This window comes from Pristis pectinata, chromosome 5 (assembly GCF_009764475.1).
Source record: "Pristis pectinata isolate sPriPec2 chromosome 5, sPriPec2.1.pri, whole genome shotgun sequence".
NCBI lineage: Eukaryota > Metazoa > Chordata > Chondrichthyes > Rhinopristiformes > Pristidae > Pristis > Pristis pectinata.
Genome location: NC_067409.1, coordinates 53,766,222 through 53,789,676, shown reverse-complemented (window position 1 = coordinate 53,789,676; position 23,455 = coordinate 53,766,222). Strand labels below are relative to the sequence as shown.

General features: G+C 39.6%; 1 protein-coding gene across 2 annotated transcripts in view; it reads left to right on the top strand.

Annotated features, from left to right (window-relative positions):
• Positions 1-11,619: 11,619 nt before the first annotated feature.
• Positions 11,620-23,455, top strand: part of si:ch211-197h24.6 (uncharacterized) — an 82,254-nt gene continuing 70,418 nt past the window's right edge. The window contains exons 1-3 of one of the 2 annotated variants that reach the window (XM_052016838.1): positions 11,620-11,706; positions 12,203-13,561; positions 18,748-18,816. In XM_052016838.1, coding sequence (XP_051872798.1) covers positions 12,218-13,561; positions 18,748-18,816 — 1,413 coding nt within the window. In that variant the 5' untranslated portion in view covers positions 11,620-11,706; positions 12,203-12,217. The remainder of the gene's footprint in view (positions 11,707-12,202; positions 13,562-18,747; positions 18,817-23,455) is intronic. The other variant, XM_052016839.1, reaches the window with a different exon arrangement.

Here is a 23,455-nt window from a genome sequence, read left to right as displayed (position 1 = left end):
GTGCATCAGGATTTGGAGACCTGTCAGCCCACAACTCACAATGATTTGCTCAGTATTACTGCCCCAGTGATTGTAACTTTTCAGAGTTCATCCTTCCAATTCCTGATTTGCGTCTGGGACCTATATTCTCCATAGTGATGTAAAATACCTGTTTAATTCACCTGTCATCTTTTTTCCATTATTAATTCCCCAGACTCTCTACCTATAGGATACTCATTTAGTTAACTCTATTCTTTTTTAAATACCTATATGAACTCTTTCTCTAATACTGTATTTTTTACTTATCCTTTACTCATTTGTATTCTGTTGAATCTTCTGACCTGGCACTGATATTTGTGCTTTTTCTTTAAATTTGATGCTATATTTAACCCTTATACTTAATCATGGATATTGGTCCCTAACCTTGGAATCGTTTTATTTATAGGTTGTATATTCTGAAAGATACACTCAAACATCCATCACCCCATAATCTAACTTGCCAGTGCACGTAAGCCAGCTCTGCTTTCATCCCCTCATAGTTGCCTATATTTAAGTTTAAAATACTAGTCTTGAAACATTCATTTTTAACTTAAACTGATACACTCCAATCCAGGCAACATCCTGGTGAACCTCCTCTGCATTCTCTCCAAAGCCTCCACATCCTTCCTAATATGTGGGTGGTGACCAGAACTACACACAATGCTCCAAATGAGGAGTAACCAAAGTTTTATACAGCTGCAACATGACTTCCCAACTTTGATATTCAACATGGCTTTATAAAAGGGAAATTATGTTTTACAAATTTGCTTTGAGTTCTTCAAGGATGTAGAAAGCAGAGTCAATAGAGGGGGACCTGTAGCTGTAGAGTATTTGGATTTTCACAAGGCATTTGACAAGATACCACATGGAAGACTGATGCACAAGAGCTCAAGGTGTTGAGGGGAAGTGTGCTAGCATGGATTGTAGATTAGTTACAGAAGACAATGAGATGGAATAAATGGGTCCTTTTTCAGGCTGGAAGAAGGTAACTAGTGGAGAGCCGCACAGATCCATTCTTGGTCCTTAATTATTTACAATTTATATTATTGACATAGAGCAGGGGCAGAGTGCAACATATCCAAATTTGCCAATGAACAGAAAAATTGGTGGGAGGGCATGTTGCGATGAGAATATTTGGACTCTGCAAAAGGATATAAATAGGTTGAGTGTGAACATTTGTAAATGGGAGCTTAATATAGGAAAGTGTGAGGTGATGTACTTTGGTATGAAGAGTCTAAAGGAAGACAATTACTAAAAGGAAAAAGATTGCAGATGAGGGAAGTACAGAGGGATTTTAGTGTGTACACATTGGAAAAAAGTTGGCAGTCAGGTGCAGCAGGTGGTTCAGAAGGCAAATGACATATTGTCCTTTTATTGCAAGAGTGTTGGAGTTTAGAAATAGAGAAGTATTGTTACAATTGTACAGAATACTGTTGAGGCCACTCCTGGATTACTGTGTGCAGTTTTGATCCTGTTATTTAAGAAAGAATGTGCTGGCATTGGGGGCTGTCTAAAAAAGATCAACTTGGTTAATTCCTGGGATGAGAGGGTTGTCCTATGTATATTATTTGGAGTTTCTGAAGAGTGAGGGGTGATCTTATTGAAAAATATGAGATCCTGAGGGGACATGGCAGGGTAGACATTGGGATGTTTTCACTAGTGGGAGAATCTCAAATGAGGTGACACAGTTACAAGATTAGGGAGTGGTAATTTAAAACTGAGGTGCATAGGAACTTCTTCACGCAGAGGGAGATGAATCTCTAGAATTTTCTGCCCTGAAGGATTGTGGAGACTAGATCTTTGCCTATATTTAAAGGGGAAGTAGATAAATTTCAAGAAATTAAAGGCTATGAGGAACTAGCACAGATGAAGATTTGAGGCCTGGGGCAGATCAGGGATGAACATATTGAATGGGAGGACAGACTTGAGGGGTCCAGTGGCCTGCTCCTGTTCCAATTTTCTTATAAGAAATAGGAGCAGGAGTAGGCCATCTGGCCCGTTGAGCCTGCTCTGCCATTCAATAAGACCATGGCTGATCTGGCTGTCGACTCAGATCCACCTACCTGCCTTTTCCCCATAACCCTTAATTCCCCTACTGTTACGGACTAGGTGAATGTCCCTTTAAGATAGAGCATAGTGGTGTGTGTGTGTGTGTGTGTGTGTGTGTGTGTGTGTGTGTGTGTGTGTCGTGCTTATGTCAACAGAAGATAAAGGACGTAATGACGTTGTTGAAGAAGTCAGTCGAAGTCAGAAGAGGGGAGAGAGAGAGAAAAGAGAGAGGGACACCAGCCTGCTAGTTTTCTCTATCGATGGATGAGAAACAATAACTGTGTCTGTTACTACAATCCACATATGGAAATTGGGAGTAATCCGGTGGAGTTCACTTTGTTGCTGACCTGTAGAGGGAAACAGGTACTTGTGTGGACGACCACGATTTGAATGCTTTTCGGGGTGAGGAAGTCACTACTGAGTAAACACTGAGGTGTCGTATGGGTTCCATCGTGGAACATTTGGATTTCGTAATGACTCTTCATGTTCTCTCTACATCTACGTCTTACTTTCAGACAACGGTGGTCGTTGAAGAAGCCTTTGCTCATGTTTCACCTTATGGCTTGCAGAACTGAACTTTAATAACCTTTCCTGGACTTGGAGTTTGGGACTTTGCCACACACACACGACGAGTTTAGTTTTGGGGTTAATGTTCAAGGTTTAACATTTTTACTTCTAACATTCTAATATTTTTACTTTTATTTTTCTTATTATCATAAGTAGTTATTAATAAAGTAGTTTTTAACACTGAATCATGACTCAGTATGTTTCTTTTGTTGCTGGTTTGTAACACTACTATGCAAAAATCTATCTGACTGTGCCTTAGATATATTTAATAAGGTAGCCTCTACTACTTCCCTGGGCAGAGAATTCCAGATTCACTACTCTCTGGGAAAAGCAGTTTCTCCTCATCTCCATCCTAAATCTATTCCCCTGAATCTTGAAGCTATGTCCCCTAGTTCTAGTCTCACCTACCAGTGGAAACAACCTTCCTGCCTCTATCTTATCTATCCCTTTCATAATTTTATATGTTTCTATAAGATCCCCTCTCATTCTTCTGAATTGCAGCAAGTATAGTCCCAGGTGGCTCAATCTCTCCTTATAGACTAACCCCCTCATTTCTGGAAACAACCTGGTGAACCTCCTCTGCACTGCCTCCAAAGCCAGTATATCTTTTCTCAAGTAAGGAGACCAGAACTACATGCAGTACTCCAGGTGCAGCCTCACCAGGACCCTGTACAGTTGCAGCATAACCTCCCTATTCTTAAATTCAATCCCTCCAGCAATGAAGGCCAGCATTCCATTTACCTTCTTGATAACCTGTTGCACCTGCAAACCAGACTTCTGCAGTTCATGCACAAGCACTCCCAAGTCCCTCTGCACAACAGCATGCTGCAATCTTTCACCATTTAAATAATAATCTAACCTTCTACTTTTCCTTCCAAAGTGGATGACCTCAAACTTACCAACGTTGTACTCCATCTGCCAGACCCTTGTCCACTCACAACCTATCTATATCTCTCTGCAGACTCTCCGCATCCTCTGCAAAATTTGCTTTTCCACTCAGTTTAATGTCATCAGCAAACTGAGATATGCTACAGTCTGTCCCCTCTTCTAAATCGTTAATGTATATTGTGAGCGGTTCTGGGTCCAGCACCGACTCCTGCAGCACCCCGCTCAACATTGCCAACCAGAGAAATACCCATTTATCCCAACTCTCGGCCTTCCATTGGTTAACCAATCCTCTATCCAAGCTAATACCTAACGCCCAACTCCATGCATCCTTATCTCATGGATAAGTCTTATGTGGCACCTTATCAAATGCCTTCTGGAAATCCAAGTATACAACATCCACCTGTTCCCCTCTATCCACTGTGCTTGTTATATCCTCAAAGAACTCCAGTAAGTTTGTCAAACAGGACCATTCCTGAATCCATGCTGTGTCTGCCTGATGGAATCACTTCTATCCAGATGTCTTGCTATTTCTCTCTTAATGATACTTCAAGTATTTTCTCGACGACAGATGTTAAGCCAGCTGGCCTATAATTATCTGCTTTTTGCCTACATCCTTTTTTAAACGGTGGCGTGACATTCACTGTCTTCCAATCCACCGGGACCTGCCCAGAGTCCAGAGAATTTTGGTAAATTATCACAAATGCCTCTACTATAGCTTCTGCCATTTCCTTCGGTACCTTGGGATGCATCCCATCAGGACCAGGGGACTTGTCTACCTTTTAGGCCCACTAGTTTGCTCATCACCACCTCTTTAGTGACAGCAATTGTATCAAGGTCCTCACCTCCCATCGCATCCATGACATCTTTCTTTGGCATGTTAGACAAGTCCTCCACCGTAAAGACCAACACAAAATAGTAATTTAAGGCCTCAGCCATTTCCACATTACCCAATATTAATTCCCCCTTCTCATCTTCCAGGGGACCTACGTTCACTTTAGCCACCCTTTTCTGCTTTATATAATTGTAAAAACTTTTACTATCTGTTTTTATATTTTGTGCTAGTTTACTTTCATAATCTATCTTCCCTTTCCTTATTGCTTGCTTAGAGGTTCTTTGTTGCTTTGTAAAGTTTTCCCAATCTTCCAGTTTCCCACTACTCTTGGCAACTTTGTATGCATGAGCTTTTACCTTGATGCCTTCTTTGATTTCCTTAGTTATCCAAGGCTGGCTCTTCCCACCCTTAATGTCCTTGCTTTTAACTGGAATATACTTCTGTTGAGCACTATGAAAAAACTCTTTGAAAGTCTTCCACTGTTCCTCAACTGTCCCACCATATAGCCTGTGTTTCCAGTCTACGCTAGACAACTCCTCCCTCATCCCATTGTAGTCTCCTTTGTTTAGACATAAAACACTGGTTTTAGGTCGAACTATTGCACCCCTCATTTGTATGAGGAATTCAATCATACTACGATCACCCTTTCCAAGAGGATCCCCAACTACAAATTCGTTAGTTTTACCTGTCTCATTGCACAGGACCAGATCTAAGATAGCATTTTCCCTTGTATGTTCACTAACATGCTGTTCAAGAAAGCTATCACGGATGCATTAAGTCCTCCTCAAGACTGCCTCAACAAACCTGATTCGCCCAATCTACGTGTAAGTTAAAGTTCTCCCATGACAACTGCCGTTCCATTCTTACATGCATCATATATTCCTTGGTTTATTGCCTGTGCCACTGTAATGTAATTATTCAGTGGCCTATAGACAACTCCCACCAGTTGTTATTTTCCCTTTATTGTTCCTAATCTCTACCCAGATGGACTCAACATTCTGCTCCTTAGATCTTATATCGTCTCTCACTATCGCCCTGATCTCATTCTTAATTAAGAGTGCTACCCCACCTCCCTTACCTTCCTGCCTATCCTTCCGTATTACCTGATACACTTGGATATTTAATTCCCACTCATCTCCACCCTGCAACCACATTTCTGTAATGGCCACTAAATCATACCCTTCTATTGATTTGTGCCACAAGTTCACTGACCTTGTTTCGAATACTATGGGCATTCAGATAAAGTACCCTTACACTCATTGTCCTTTTAGAATCTAGTAACCTTTGTGTCCTTTGCGTTTGACTTTTCTGTACTCCACTCTCACTTTTCTCTTTTCTAACTTTTGCTCTGGTCTCTGCTTTGCTTCCCTCTGTCTTTCTGCATGGAATTCCCCGCCATATTAGTTTAAACCCTCCCCAACATCACTAGCAAACAATCCCCCTGGGGAATTGATCCCAGTCTGCCCAGGTGCAGACCATCTGGTTTGTACTGGTCCCACCTCCCCCAGAACTGATTCCAATGCCCGAGGAATCTGAAACCCTCCCTCCTGCACCACTGCTCAAGCCACATATTCATCCTAACTCTGCTGCTATTCCTACCCTGACTAGCATGTGGCACAGGTGGTAATCCTGAGATTATTACCTTTGAGGTCCTACTTTTTAATCTATCTCCTAGCTTCCTAAATTCAACTTGTAGGACCTCATCCGGCTTTTTTCCCGTACCATTGGTACCTACATGCACACGACAACTGGCTGTTCACCCTCCCCTTCCAGAATGCCCTTCAGGCACTCTGAGATATCCCTGATCCTTGCACCCGGGAGGCAACACACCAACTGGGAGTCCCATTTGCAGCCACAGAATCTCCTGCCTATTCCCCTTATCATGGAATCCCCTACCACTATAGCTCTGCCACTCTTTTTCCTGCCCTCCTGTGCAGCAGAGCCACTCACGGTGCCATGATCCCAGCTACTGTGACTTCCCCTGATGAACCATCTCCCCCAACAGAATCCAAAGTGCTATATGTTTTGGAGGGAGATGACCGCAGGGGACCCCTGTACTCGCTTCCTGCTACTGCTCTGCCTGTTGGTCACCCATTCCCTATCTTTCCCTAGGCATTTAAACTGCGGTGTGACCAACTCACTAAACATGCTATCCACAACATTCTCAGCATCGTGGATGCTCCAAAGTGAATCCATGCGCAGCTCCATTGCCATCATTGGGCCTGTCAGGTGCTGCAGCTGGACACACTTCCTGCACACGTAATCATCAGGGACACTGGCAGCCTCCCAGAGTTCCCACATTGCGCAGGGGGAGCATGACATGGGTCTGAGCTCACCTGCCATGACTAAAAAGCTTTGAGGGAAAATAAAGCGACAGAAAAAATGAGTAAGAACCTACCATCACCTTACCTTAGTGTTGTTCACCCTCCTCACTGAAGCCTCGTTTTCACAGGTTGGTATTCACTCCAAAATGGCCACTCCGCTTGACCCTAACTTGTTATTAGCTGCTGATAATTAGCTAATTAGTTGATGTTTTATCCGCCTTTATTTTTGTAATCTATAGCCTCATCTACTGATTTACTCTTAGATTTTTTATTCATTTTTGAGGTCCTACCTCCTTCTCAAAGACAATAGGATGCACAATAAATGCTGTCAGAGTAGCTTGGGCGAGTAACCGGAGTGTCTTTTGTAGATGGTATGCACTGCTCTTCAGTGCAGGGAATGAATATTTAGAGTGGTTGATGGAATGACAATTAAATGGGATGCTTTATCCTGAATGGTTCAAGTTTCTTAAGAGTTGTTGATGTTGCACTCATCCAGGCAAGTGGAGAGTATTCCATCACATTAACTTATACCTTGTAGATGGTGGAAAGCCTATGGATGATACACCATGAGGTGAATGATTCACCACAGGGCACCCAACCTCTGACCTCTCATGATATTTATGTGGATGGTTCAGTTGAGTTTCTGGTCAATGGTGACTAAAAAAACACCTGCATGTTGATGGTGTGTTACTTGGTGATGGCAAAGCCAGTGAATGTTAAGGATAAATGCTTAAGCTCTCTCTTGTTGAAGATGGTCATTGTCTCATACTTTGGTGGCAGGAATGTTTTTTGCCACTTAGCAGCCCATGCTTGAATGTTGTCTACGTCTTACTGCACATAGGCCTGGCCAGTTTCATTTGCTGAGGAGTTGCAAATGGAACTTAACATTGTATAATCATGAGCAAACATCCCCACTTCTGACCATATGATGTCATTTGTGAAACAGCTGAAGATGGCTGGGTATACGACACAGCCCTGAGAAACTCCAGCAATGATGTCCAAAGGCTGGGATGACTGACTGCCAGCAAACACAACCATCTTTCTTTGTGCAAGGTGTAATTCTAACCACCGGAGTATTTTTCCTACAATACCCATTGACTTCCGTTTTACCAGAAAATCTTGATGTCACTCTGAGACTAAAACAAACTATTCACCATCTAGTCCCTGATCTGAGCTTCTAGTTCTATATCCGTTCCATTACCAAGACTGCTTATTTGCAAGCCAACACTTGTCACACACAGCCTTTTTTGCTTTATCTTCCTCTGTGTCGCTCTGGTCATCCAGGGAGCTCTGTATTTGTTTGTTCTTCCTTCACCCCTCATAGGAATGTGTCTCAACTATACTATGTGGGGGGGGGGGGGGTGGTGGAGGGTTTTGATCGTGTGCAGGCAGATGGGATTAATTTAATTTGGCATCATGGTCGGTACAAACATCATGGGTTGAAGGGCCTGTTCCTGTGCTGTACTGTTCTGTGCTCTGTACCTGAGTAAACTCTTCCTTCAAAGCAGCCTGTAAATTTTTGTTTCCAATTTACCTTGACTAGTTCCACACTCATTCCACCAAAATTGGCCTTTCTCCAATTAATTACTTTTGGATTGCTCCTTCTCTTTTTCAGTAGTTAACCTAAATCTTAAAATGTTATGGTCACTGCCTCCTAACTGTTCCCCTTCCAAAACTTGGTGCACTTGATCCACCTCATTCCCAGAAACAAATCAAGTCATGCCTCCTTCTGCATTGGTCCAGAAATATACTGCTCCAGAAAAATTTACTCTTTACCCTTTTTGCCCTTAACACTATTACTATCCCAGTTTACACTGGGATTATTGAAGCCCCTACTATAACTACCCTAAAGTTTTTGCACCTCTCTGTTTATCCTTCAATATTTACCCTCTATATCTCCTGCTCATTAGTGACCTAAAGAATACATTTAACTGTATTATGTTCCTTCTGTGTATAGAATCAGTCACGCAGCATGTAAACAGGCCCTTTGGCCCATCGGGTCTGTGCCCATTTACACTAATCCTACATTTTTCCATTCTCCCCACATTCCCATCAACTCCCCCCATATTCTACCACCCACCAACACACTAGGAGCAATTTACAGTGGCCAATTAATCTATCAATTTGAATGTCTTTGGGATGTGGGAGAAAAATTGGTGCACCTGGAGGAAACTGGTGCACCCAGAGGAAACCCATGCAGTCACAGGAAGAATGTGCGAGCTCCACAGGGGCAGCACCCAAGATCAGGATTGAACCTGAGGCTCTGGAGCCGTGAGGTAGTGACCTTGGCTGTGCCACTGTGCCGATCATGTTTCTTAGCTCTAACCAACAGATTCTGTCTTTGATCCCCGAGTAACATCACTCTCCAGCACTGTAATATTCCCTTTAATCAAAACTGCTATTGTTCCTCATTACTTTCCTTCCATATACTTGCTGAATATTTTACATCCAGGGCTATTTAATTCAAATTTTGCTCCTTTAACAACCAATTTACCAATGCCTCTATCTTAAATTTCTCATCCTGGTGCTGAGATCTATTGGGGACTTTGGCCTACAGTTCCCTTTCTCTGTAACCTCCATCAGCCATATAACCCTCAGCTGATTATGAACTTTTCTGTCCTGATTTTAATCACTTTAGCAGCACACTTTTAACTGCTTGGGTCCTAAACTCTAGAATGCTCTGACTACACTTCTCTTCCTCCTTACCTCACTCTCCTTTAAAAGCACTCCCTAAAACATATACTTTTGACAAAGCATTTGGTCACCTATTTCCTCTTGTGGGTTGGTATCAACTTTTCTTTTCTGGTGAAGTGTCTTTGGATTTTTTTTACTGTTATAGATGGTTTCTATACGTAAGTTGCTGTTGTTGTTGACTCAAATTGAAAGTGTATCTGATAATTTTGACAAAAGTGCCTTGCACACAGAAAAATTGTGTCAATTATGCATTGCTACTCTCTGTTGCTATATCTAAATATGAATCATGGAGGAGAGGGCCACTCGGCTCTTCAAGCTTGCTTTTTTCATAAGATCAAATGACCCCACCTTTAATTCAGCATTCCTATTGGCTTGTGGTAACCATTCACTCCCTTGATTATCAAGAATCCAACTTTCCCTTGAGAAAGAGGGTTCTAAAGACATATGGGGCTCTGAGAGAAAAAAAAATGCACCTCATCTTTGTCTTAAGTGGGTAACCTATTACTTTTTAAACAATGACCAAATCATGAGGAAACATCGTCTCCACATCCACCTGTGAAGATCATAAGAAGCTTATCTGTTTCAAATGTAAATTGCTTAACAGGCAAGCAACACATAAAAAAAAGTGTAGTTTCTTATTTCTTCATTGGCAAGGACAAACATTTCCAACAGAAAGCTCTCAATTTACTATCCTCACCTAGATTCTTGCCTTCCTTCAGAATTTTAAGAAAAAATCCTCTAATGGCAAATTTGTTCTGTTTTTATCTTGCATCCTCATTCAATTCTAATCTTTAAATTTTACACATACCAGTAATTATTGTGCCATACCATTCCTGAGTTCTAGAAGAACTTAACTACCCAGCATAACATCAAACAAGAAGTAAAGTGCCTTTCACAACCTCAAGATATCACAAAAAGTGTTACATCTAATGAAGTATATTTTTGAAGTGCATTCACTATCGCAATATGGCAAAATTGGCACCCAATTTGTGCGCCGCAAGCTCACACAGTAACCAAATAGATAACAACAAACAATCTGCTGGAGGAACTCAGCAGGTCCGGCAGCAACTGTGGGAGGAAAGAAATTGTCGATGTTTTGGGTCGAAACCCTGTATCAGGACTCAAATAGATAATCTGTTTTCATGCATTGGTCTTGGCAAGGAATTAACTTAGTAAAGGGTGAGTCATAATCCATTTGTTCTACCCATTCCTCCTTCACCTTCTCTGCTACTGAAAACTAATTTATTTTTCTTTCTTTCCCAGTTTGGACTAAGGATCCTGGACCTCAACCATTAACTATTTCTCCTTCCACAGATGATAACTGACCTGCTAATTGTTTCCAGTACTTTCTGTTTTAATTCCTTTGGTGTGATTATACTTCAGTGACTTCAATTCAGGTTTGTCTTCAGATGTTGGATTTATTAAAGAAAACAAATGTATTTTGCTAAACCATGCAGCTCATTTTGCAGCTGTATAAAATTTTTGTTAGGCGTATTTGGAGATTGTGTGCAGTTCTGGCTGCCACACCATAGGAAGGATGTGTAGGCTTTAGGGAGGATGTAGAAGAGGTTTACCGGGATGTTGCCTGGATTAGAGAGTATTAGCTATAAAGAGAGATTGGACAAACTTGGATTGTTTTCTCTGGAATGTTAGTGGGCGACAGGTGACCTGATAGAAGTATGTAAAATTCTGAGAGGCATAGATAGGATAGATACTCAGTGTCTTTTCCCAGGGTGGAAATGTCAAATACTAGATGTCATAGCTTTAAGGTGAGAGGGGGCAAGTTTAAAGGAGATTTACCAGGCAAGTTTTATTTTACGCAGAGAGCGGTAGGTGCCCTGGAACACACTGCGAGGGGAGGTAGTAGAAGCAGATACGATAGCAACGTTGAAGAGGCATTTGGACAGACACATGAACAGGCAAAGAATAGGATACAGACCATGTGCAGGCAGATGGGATTAGTTGGATTGGCATCATGGTGGGTGCAGACATAGTGGGTTGAAGGGCTTGTTCCTGAGCTGTACTGTTCTATGTTCTATATGTACTTTTTTTTGCGTTAGTTATTATCAATGTTTCCAATCGATGTTGCAAGAAATTAAAAACTGGAAAGAGCTAATTAAAATTACATGATTTTTAAAAACTATCATTTTAACTACAGATCCCCCACCTTACTGCTGACAAACACGTGCACTCCGCTGATGTTAGGTGGCGGGAAAGGCGTTCATTTGGCCCCACTGGCGAGGAAGTGACGTTAGGAGCGAACGGAAGCAGCTTGGTGAAGTCCCGGAGCCACGGTTTGAGGATTTTGTCGGTCTGGGTTCGCGGCAGCGGCGGGTCGGTAACTATGGGTTTATTCCCCACAGGCAGCGCGACTAAATGTGACCGTTTGCTTGACCGGGTGACGCAGGTGGAGGGGGTGAAGAGGGTTGTGCAGCGCAGCTGGATCCCGACTCGGGTTACGTACTGCTGGTTGTCGGCTGATCACATTAAAGCGTCCGAAGTCCCCCCCGCCCCCAACACACACACACACACCCCCTTCCACGCCACACACACCCCCTTCCACCCCACACACACCCCTCCACCACACACACACACACACCCCTCCACCCCACACACACGTGTTGTATGGTCCCGCTTTGACTCCTCTGCAGTTTATATTAAGCCAAGAAATGAAAAAAAATGCTGTCCAGGGGGCTTCTTTCTCAGCATATGCACAAAGAGTCAGGATCGCTTGTATTTTTCCAGAATTAATGCTTTATAGAATTGACGTACCCGATTTTGATTGTTATATTTTAAGTGACCCCGATTCAAAAATGTCCTTTTAATGTAGGTATATCATTGAAACATGAGTGTTGCAGATGAAATTGTCCATGCTCACAAAGAAGGAGACACATTTAAGAGTGAAGCAAGTGAAGAGCCAACTAATGATGATGAAAAAGAAATTGCAAACAAAGATTCATGTGACCTGCAACATCAGGATAATAGTAAAAAAATTCTAGATGAGAACCTTGAAAGCCAAGTCCAAACTCAGTTCGTTAGTAAACAAGATGAAGTAAAGACTATTTCAGGTCAAGATAAAGCTCAAGCTGGTGATAGTGGACAACCTGAAGTTGACAGTGACACTGATAAAGCTCAAACTAAAGCTGACAATGGCACAAGTGATAAAGCTATGAATGATATGGACCAGGTGTACATTCAGGAGAGCACTACTGTGGAAGACACAGTTGGGACTAATGTGGATGAAATTCAATCTCAAGGTAATAGTGGTGAAGAAGGTACAGCTAAGAGTGAGATTGGGCAAATCCAAATTCAGGATTCTGATGATGGACAAGGTGAAGCTTGGAGTGAGACACAGCAAGTTCAAGAACAGATAGATAGGGATGAACAAGCTGAAGCTCTAAGTGTGCCAGGTAATGTTGAAGGTCAATCCAGCAGTGGTGAACATACTGAAACTCTGAGTAAGTCAAGTCAAGTTGAAGATCAACTTATTAGTGGCCAAAACGATGAAGTTCTGAATGAGTTGGGCCAAGTTGAAGATCATCCTACCAATGGACAAGATGAAGCTCAAAGTGAAAAAGTCCTTGTCCAGGATCAGGGTGGACAAGGTGAAGTTCAGTGTGAATCAGGCCAGGATCAAGTTAATAATGATGAAAAAGATCACACTAAAAGTGGAAAAAGCCAGGATCAACTTAAGGCACTTGATGGTAGAAAAGTAAAAGCTAAAGGTGCCATGTGCACAATCAAATCAGTGCCAACTAGTGGAAGAGCTGGTCTGCTTACTAGAAAGAGATTCCCAACTTTTAATACAGAAAAGAGAAGATTTATAATGGGTGGAAGTTCTGGAATATTCGCTAAAGCTTCAAGTGCTTCAGGCCAAGACGAGGCCAAGAATGTACCCTCCAAATCTAAATTCCAAACCAAAAGTATTGAAAATGTAAAGTTGGATGCTGCAGTAGCAGAGAAAGTTGAACCCGAACCAGATGAGGACAAAAATCATTTCAGTTCTGAAACGATAAATAGCACACATGATACCCAAAACTCTTCAACTGTGATGATGAATGCAGACGATAAAGACCAATTCCCAGCTAAAAAGGATGTAACCAAGTGTACTGAGAGCAGCAGACGTCCTGCGAGTGGTGGGACTCTGGCTAGTAAAGAGGGTAAATCTGTGACAAAGTTTTGGTGTGATGTAAGTATTATATCTCTTGAAAATTGATTGTTGAGATTTTCTACAATACTTGATATTATTGATCTGCTAAATTTAAGTTGCATTGTGTAAAGATTACACAGTGTTATCATCAGACTTGTTCATCAACTGAAATGAATAGGACAGTTACTAAGTGACTTACTTCAGTTTCCAAAGATGTTAATCTGGTTGTATATTCTGTGTAATATTAAAGTGATTACAGTATCCTTGCAATATTGTAATAGATAATGTTCAGCTCAATTTGGTTAAATAATGATATTGAGACTAATTACAGATATGTCTTTTTAAAATTAAGCTGTATCCTTAACAATGAAGCTCCTAAATTTAGACACCTCCATCCCCTTGGATGTTGAGGTACCCCAGGGAGAAACAGATCAAAAAAAAGGAAGCAGATGATGTACAAGCAGAGCTGAACATTACAGAAGACCTGGGAGAGTTCAGAAAATGCTGGGGTGAAATTAAGAAAATTTGAAAAAATACCAGTAGCCAAAATCAAGGAAAAACACCAAGATGTTTTGTAAATAGATGCTAGAAAAGAGGATTACAAAAAAAAGGCCTTTTAGAAGCCAAGAAGGTAACCCTGTTGTGCAGGTAGAAGACATTGGTATGATTCCAAATGAATGCTTTTTTTGTCCTCATAAAGTAGGTATTGCAGACATTGACATTAAGGAGGAAGTGTGTGAATTACTAGCGTGATGAACATTGTAAATATTACGCGTCTAACATCTTTAAAAATAGTTGAATCATTAGGCTTGGATAAAATACATCCCATTCTATTAAAAGAAACAAGAGGAACAAATAGCAAAGTCTCTGACCATCAATTCTTTTTAGCCACAGGAATTGTGGAGGACTGTTATTGTTATACGAACGTTTAAAAAGGGCAAAAGTGGTAGACTAAGTAATCACAGCCCAGTCAATTTAAAATTGAGGGACAGTATAAATCAATGTTTAGAAAGAGATTGGAAATCCAAAAAACTGCAGATGCTGGAAATCTGAAATAAAATAAACAGAAAATGCTGGGAACTTCTCAGCAAGTCAGGGAGCATCTGTGGAAATAGAAACAGTTAATCTTTCAGGTCAAAGACCCTTTGAAGACTTTTTTCTAGAAGGTTGTTTAATCAAGGGCAGTGTCCATGGATTTACTAAAGGAAGATTATGTCTGACAAACAATTGAATGTAGACAATACCATGACTAAGCTTACCAGTGATACCAAAATTTACAATTTGGTTAATAGGAAGAAAGTCATAAGCTACAGAAAAATATCAATGGTATGGTCAGAAATGTGGTACTTAAAGTTCAATGAATAGAAATGTGAGAAAATGAATTTAGAGAAGGCAAACAAAAGAATACCTAGTAAATAGTAGATGATCATAAATTGTAGAGGAACAGAGAGAATTAAAATGCATGTGCACAGATCTTCAAGGTAGCAAGACAGTTAAGTTAGATGGTTCCAGGATACTTGATTTTATTGATTGTGGAAGGTCATGCTGGTGCTGTATAGTTCTAGTCATTGCATTACAGGAAGGATGTGAAAGTAGTGAGAGGGTGTAGAGGATATTCATGAAAATGTTACTGAGGCTGGAGAATTTTACTTATGAGGAGAGACTAGCTATGGTGGGGTTATTTTCTTTGGAAGAGGGGAGATTTCATTGAGAGAGGCTTCTATGGTCATTAAAGATAAGAATAATTTTGATTCTGAGTAAGAAGGATCTATTTCGTTTTGTAATGCAGTCAATAACTAAGGGACATGGCAATAAAGTATATGATGGAAGAATTAGAAGGCAGTTAAAACAGAGTTTTTTGCCCCAGGAGAGCTGAGACTTTTGTAGTTAACTGCCCAAAAGGATGACAGTAGCTGAAACAATCCAAACCATTTAGTAAGTATCCTGAGTAAAAATCAAAATTCTCCAAGTACTGGAAATCTGACACACAAAAAAAACAGAAAATGGGGCTAAATGTTTATAATAGGATTTAGAAATAAAATTTGAAGTCGTTCAGGAACTTTGGCTTCATCCAGCATTTTCCCTCTGTGGCTTGGTAACTGTACAATGCTGGTTGGTATAACTGTACAAAAGTAAACAAAAATGGAGCATCAAATTGGTCCATCAAGCATATCATCAAGTCTTTTATTTCCTCAGAGAGTCATACTAAAACTTGATAACAAGAAATAGGAGCATACTAAAACTTGATAACAAGAAATAGGAGCAGGAGGTGGTCACTCAAACCTTGGAATTTTCTCTGCCCTGCAACATGATCATAGCTGATCATCTACCTTGACTCAACTGATTCCTAAATCCCTTGTTTTCCTCTGGATTCAAAAATCTATTGATTTCAGCCTTGAATATACTGAATAATTGAATGTACAGCTTTCTGTGATAAAGAGTTCCATCAATTCACAGCCCTGAATGAAGAAATTCTTGCCAGTCTCAGTCCTATATGTCTGACCACCTATGTTAATGACTTAGATGAAGGGGCTGGTTGTGGTTTTTCCAAGTTCACTGATGATTCAAAGCGAGGTAAGAAAGTGAGGCGTGAATGGGGATGCAAGCAGATATAGCTAGGTTGAGGAACCAAGAAGGTGGCAAATGGATTATAACAAGAATGGTCCTATTCCTGGAGAGGTTGCAGATGCTCAAATCTAGAGCAACAAAACAATCTACTGAAGGAACTCAGTGGGTTGAGCAGCATCTGTGGGGGGAAAGGAATTGTCAACGTTTCGGGTCAAAACCCTACATCAGGAGTCCTAATGCAGGATTTCAACCTGAAATGTTGACAAGTCCTTTCCACCCACAGATGCTGGTCCAGCAGATAGTTTGTTGGTGTTATTTGTGTTTAATAGCCAGAAATGTGCAAATGTGCAAATGAACACATCCCCACTCACTCACAGCCCAGGAGGGGAATGAATGAGAGGAGAGAATGAATAACTGGGTAATACTACCAAATGGAGGAGGCTCATCTGAATTGAATATGTAAGAGGTGGTCCACAGCCTCACTCTGTAAATGTAATATGACACTGGAATGGGGTTGGAAAAGACATAGACTTAATGTATGAATTATTTAAAGATGTTGTAAAGTGATCAAACCTATCCCCAGGTGCAGGGCTCTAATTGCAATGCATCTTTAGTGGATTGCTTGAAACATTTGGGTTTACACCTATTAGAGAAAGGGTCAGTCAGGACAGCACCTACCTGAGCCCTGTCCACAGTGCTTTCTTCGGAAATGAGTTACTGGAGGGGATTCTAAGGGACATGATCTATCAACATTTTGATGGGCAAGATCTAATTAGGGATAGTCAGCATGGCTTTGTGCATGGGAAATTGTGTCTGACAAATCTCTTAGAACTTTTTGAAACGACAACCAAGAGGATGGATGAGGGAAGGTCAGTGGATGTGGTCGATATGGACTTTAGCAAGGCCTTTGACAAGGTCCAGCATGGCAGGCTAGTCTGGAAGGTTAGATCGCATGGGTTCCAGGGAGAGAAAGCTAATTGGCTTGATGGTAGGTAGCAAAGAGTGATGTTCGAAGGTTCTTTCTTGGATTGGAGGCCTGTGATGAGTGGTGTGCCACAGGAGTTCACTCTGGGACCTTTGTTGTTCGTTATTTATATAAACGATTTGGTTGTAAGTGTACAAAACATGGTTAGTAAGTTTGCAGATGATGTTAAAATAGGTGGCATCGTAGACAATGAAGAAGGTTGTCCTTACAGGGGATTACAGGGGAATCTTGATCAGCAAGTGGGCTGAGGATTGGCAAATGGCTTTCAATTCAAGTGCAAAGTGTTGCATTTTGGGAAGTCAAACCAGGGAAGGACTTGCAGTGAATGGTCGGGCCCTGGGGAGTGTTGTGGAACAGAGGGACTTAGGAGTACATGTACATAGTTTGCTGAAAGTATTGTTACAGGTAGACAGGATGGTGGAGAAGGCACTTGGCACGCTAGCCTTCATCAGTCAGGGTATTGAGTATAGGAGTTGGGATGTTATTTTGTAGTTCTACAAGATGTTGGTGAAACTGCACTTGGAATATTGTGTACAGTTTTCATCACCCTGATATAGGAAAGACATCATTCAACTGGAAAGAGTGCAGAGAAGACTTACGAGGATGCTGCCAGGACTTGAAGGCCTGAATTATAGGGAGAGGTTGGGCAGGTTAGGATGTTATTCCTTGGAATGGAGGAGATTGAGAGGTGACCTTATTAGATGTGTATAAAATCATGAGGGGTATAAATAGGGTGAACGTACATAGTCCTTTCCCCAGGGAATGGGAACTATAAAATAGAAGGCATAGGTTTAAGGTGAGAGGTGAAAAATTTAAAAGGGACCTGAGGGGCAACTTCTTCATGCAGGGGGTTGTGCGTATATGGAACAAGCTGCTGGAGGAAGTGTTTGAGGCAGGTCAATAACAACATTTAAAAGACATTTGGATAAGTACACGGATAGGAGGGGTTTAGAAGGATATGGGCCAAACACTGGCAAATGGGATTAGCTTGGTGGTCGGCATGGTCAAGTTGGGCCGTAGGGCCTGTTTCCATGCTGTATTACTCTATAACTCTATGAATCTTGCAGCGTAAGAATCAACGCTGCTCTGGTCCCAATTATTGCCATGCTCTCTTGGATGGCTACTTTGTTTTTAAACCCTTCATAAACTTGAGGACAAGCAAATCTGTGGCAGTGTCCGAACCCACACTAAGACTTGTTCACCAATACCAATGTTAACTCATGTTGGTTTCAAATCTAATTATTCCACCATTAGCAGCATACCTGAGCTGCTGAGGCCCTCAGCACTATAATTCCTTTCCTAAATTTCTTCATCTCTCTACCTCTCTTTTTCAGTCTATTAAAATACTCCTTTTTATTTTCTAATATCTCTGTGTAGTTAGTATAAAATTTTGTTTTATTTATGGTTCCACAAAGTGCCTTCAGACATTTAGTTATTCTAAGGGTGCTACAAGATTATTTAACGTGCAATCTATTTTCATTTAATATACTTAAGTTTTATGATTGTCCTTTTATTAAGTTTGGAGCACTAGACAATATTTACATTTCTTTATCCAAAATGTGGTAAAGGTTGATGCTCAACTTTAGATGTTTTTAGTGTAATTCAATGATACATTTCTTAAATATTTTAATATTTCATTTATAATTTTGATATTTAATTTTTTTTATTTTAGATTTGTAAATTAGTTTGCGCTTCTGCCCTGAATCTGCAAATGCATTTCCTTGGCTTCAAACATAAAAAGGTAAGAACAATTTTCATATAGTATGTATATTAATCTGTCTTCTTTGTAATGTGATCACTTCTTTATTTCAGCAGTGACTTCTTTTCTTGGAAAACAAGAGAAATGTATTAATAATGTTTTTACACTTTCATATGCAATAGGACCTTGGTCATCCCCATAGTTACTTGATTATTTGTTAAAGTAAAGGGTTGTAAGCAGAGTAGACAGGGTCAGAATAAGTCTGAGGACTAATGGGAGTTGGGGCTGCTGGGATATCTGCCAAAGATAGAACCTTTTATTCAGACAGGAAAAACAGTCTTGGGTTGAAAAGAGAAATAAAGTTTATGCTTATCAGAATGCATTCCTTTATTTCTTCACATATTAATCTAAAGAAATAGGATAACACTAGAGTTTTTTTTGTGCATTTTCATGAATGGAAAGTAAATGTTTATGATTAGGCCAACAACCTATAGAGATGATAGAGACATTAGCATTTGGTTGAACGACCAGTAATAGAGTAGGAATGTTAAGACTCTAAAATGTGCTGGCTATCCAGCAGTAGGCTTTCCTCTATTTATGGGGGTGTAATTGAGGTTTCATTGTACTTGGTGTGCAAAACTGAATTGCTGCATTATGTAAATCTGTAAGTTAAATATTCCTTCTATAAATTTTTATTGACGTTTATGTTGATCAACAGAATATGTTCTTAAAATATTCCTTTAACTTTACTTTAACCTCAAGATTTGTTGTACACCTTTTAGGAATTCCGTATTATCTGTTTTCCTTCAAGTTTTTATAATTTTCTCGCTTTCAGAGAACTAATTTATTAGAGTTGTTTATGATAGAAATCTTTGGTACAAAACTAAGTAAAATTAACATTCAGAAAATAAATAAATCTAGATAAAACATTGTTATTTCTTAGTAGTTTCTATTGCTTGATATCTCAAAAACAGGCCTTGTAGATGACCTTGCATCCTGACCAAAAATATCTGTGGTCTCTTTTACATATTCAGCTGCTAAATGGTAACAAAGTAACTTGTGAACATAACTATTTTGGACTGGCTAGGTTTGGCTTTGATATGAAGTTGGGGGAGAAAAGTATTTTTAATCAATGAAAAAATGGATTCTTGAGTTTGAGAATTTAGGCTCCACATTTTGCAGAATTGCTTCATCACTCACTTGCAGGAATTTAAATCATATATCACAATTTCAAACCTTAAATCATGTTGGATGATTATAAGCTGAGAACAAGATCACCACATTACACTGAGTTGTACTTGTGGAATAGTTTGTTTTTATTGCTCACAATAATGTGACTAAATGTTGGGAGTTTTGTTTTTTTGTAATAGGGTTAGTACACCTTTTTATGACATTGCAATAAAACACATTTTATAGAATTCAATGGTATCAATGTTCAGTCCCAAAATCAGATGAGTTCTGGAGCTTGCTGATTGTTAAATTTTAATCAACAGTAACTTTGTTTTTAAAGTGTTTGGTCAATCTCTGACTATTTAGATGAAAAACTACCTATAAGTTATAGAAGGACTGTTCAAACAGAATTGTGATTTTTGCTAATTTACACAGGACATTTACATTTCATTGAATGAATGTGGACAACAGTGTTATTCTTGAGAGTACATTTCAAGGCTGTAACCTAATTTATAAGTTTGCATGATTGTACATCATTGATTTTATTCTATATCCTGTGAACCTGCAAGACATGATGGTTTCTTAGTATGTTTTTCTTGGTCCAACATTATACCTCATGGTGAATATGATTGGCCATGAGAAGTGGTCATATTGTTGAAGCCTGAGGAGGTAACCATCATGCCATCAATTTCACAACAAATTTAGAGGTTTGAAGGAATTGCACCTGGCTTTCTGAAAATCAACGTGGCCACCCAAATTTAAATACCATTTTGACAGATACTCACACTCAGACTTCCCATACACATCAGTTTTGCCAATCTTCATTGAATCGTCAGCAGAAGAAGTAAGAGTCAACCGAGGGAATTATCTGCCTGCTCCTTGATGTGCCTTTTAGTTGGTTAATCAAGGAGTAGCAATAAGAGCATGTGTGAAGATCTTTGTGGATAGACCACCCAACTTTCCAACAGAGGAGTGCATTGTGGATCCATAGGGTGGGAGGAAAGAAGAGGAGCTACTGGACTCTCCATGGAATAACAGGCTGGATTTTCCTTGATGTGCAACAACAACCAATCTTGGAAACCATGACTATTAGGTTTATTTATTTTCACAAAATACTTTGCTGAGCACTTATAGTTTTGCATCTATAATCCACAGGAAAGTTAAAATGCTGAATGTCATGTATCTTGACAGCAATGGCAGAGACTTTCCTGTGGAAAATCAATTTATTGGCGCTCACAATTATATTTATGTGTAAAATTTGTCAACCATTATGATATTTTTAAAATGTTTCACCGGTGTGAAATCCATGGCACAAGCAGAGTTTTAATTACACTTTTTAGAAGAATTCTAAAGTAGTCAAAGTCCAAATTCCATTTTTATTCTGAAACAAAAGTGAATGTGGACTTGCTATTTTCATCAAAACCTTCTTGCAGATTGGGGATCTCTTTGAATTTAGTTGAATTGTCCTTAATCTGCAGTGCATAGAATGATTTTAGGGAACAATGTTGATGGTTCTACACTCTTGAGGGTTAGTATTCTCAACAAAACTACTTAGCATTTTGTTTAAGCGAGTATGAAAACAAAATCTATGGTCTGTGAAATAAACTGTAGTCTATGCCTTGGAGGTAATACTGTTTCTCTGATTTGCCCTTTAGAACGTAGTTTGTATCTAGTTAAGTCATTAATACTTTTTTGGTCCTTTGAGCTGATTCTGTCTCTCAGTTTGATCATGGCTGGTCTATAGCTCTGCACTATTTTTCCACCTTTGTTCCAGGTGCTTTCAGTTTCTTTGAAGAGAGATCCAATTTTTCTCCACCATTCGTGTGGAAAAAATGCAATTTGAATAGTCTAGTTATATTCAAAAAAATTTATAACCTTGATTTCCTCTAGGAAATCAATCTGTTTTTTCTGTCAGATGATTTTAATATTATGTGATTCAGATTGCTCCTCAATCTTCTATTTTCAAGGGAGTAAAAGCCAAATTTAGACCAACTGACTTCATAGTATTGGCACCAGCATCATTCTAGTTAATCATTGTTGTATCTTTTCCAAGGTGTAGTGCCTTAAAAGTGAACACATTACTCCAGGTAGAGTCTGACCTTGGCTCTAGAAAGTTGAAGCATTTCTTCTTCACTTCTGTGTTTCCATGCCTTGAAAATTTTAAGAAAATCAATTATACAGATCCTCCCTGGATTACGAACACCCGACTTGTGACACCCTGCACATACAATAGAGTTCCCATAGATACTTTTAAATTTAACTGAGAGCCAGTGTTGGGGGGAAAAAAACTGTTCACTTGTAACCTTCCCGCAGTAATTAGACACCATTGTCTCTTAAGAACACAGGCAGCCAGTTTCATCATAGGAGGCCACTTAAGAGAGTTGCTTTGGAAATTGACAAGAAATTGCTTCTATTGATATTTGTGCAATAGTACTCATTAAACAATGTAACATTCACTGATACTTGAAGCCCATTGAAAGCAACCATTGAGCATGGGACATCCTGATTCTGTACCATTGTAACTAGGCAGGGAAAGACAATAAATAAATAAATATTCATGTTAATTGGCCCTTGTCAACACCATTCATTATAATACTGTGGAGGTATGGTTACCGTATTGAGTGATTATGTGTATTTTCTGACTTAAGGACAAAATTGGCTTATGTATGCCCATAAAAATGGAACTCGTTTGTAACCCTGGGGCAGCCTGTGTCAATAAGTTTTTACTAATTTAAGTATTTGCACCCAAATCTCTTTGCTTTTCCCTCGTTTATTGGTATTGGTTTAGTTTTATATTGTTCTATAGTTTATCTTCAGGTACAAAATGAATGATCTCCCACTTGCTTATATTGAACTACATTTGCTGTAGTTTTGCCCACTCACTAAATCTATCAATGCCCCCTTCCTGATTTCATGTTATTTGCAGACTTGAATATACAGCTGTTTCCCTTTATTCAAGTTACCTATAAATATAAGATTAGGTAGAGGGCACGCAGCAACTCCCTCATAGGTCATGAGTCTACATTCTGTCAATCAGTATTCTTGATTTTTTTTCCTCCCAGCAAATTTCTATCTCAAATTCAAATCTATTTTTGATAATGTCCACTTTCATGTGATCTTATCAAATCCCTATTGTAGGTCCATAATTAAAACATCTGTGGTTCCTCCCATCTCTATCTTATTAGTGTCTGGTTTATTCTCCTAATACAGAGCATAAAGAACCTCTTGCATTCATTAACAATATTGCACATGGTAAAAGTTTAATCAGTTTCCTTTTTCTATCATTACCTTTCATTACAGTGAAATTCACATAGCAAGATATGCTTTTTTAACTAAATATCACTTTAACAAATGGATTTAAAATACACAATGGTGTCCTTTGATATGAAATTTGTCTAGTGGCTTAGTGAGGGACAATTGTCAGTGAGAGAAGTATTTGAACTGCCTGTGGAACATTATTATTATGGGAACTGGGTAAGAATTAAATTTGTTGGTTAAATATTCAGTTGAG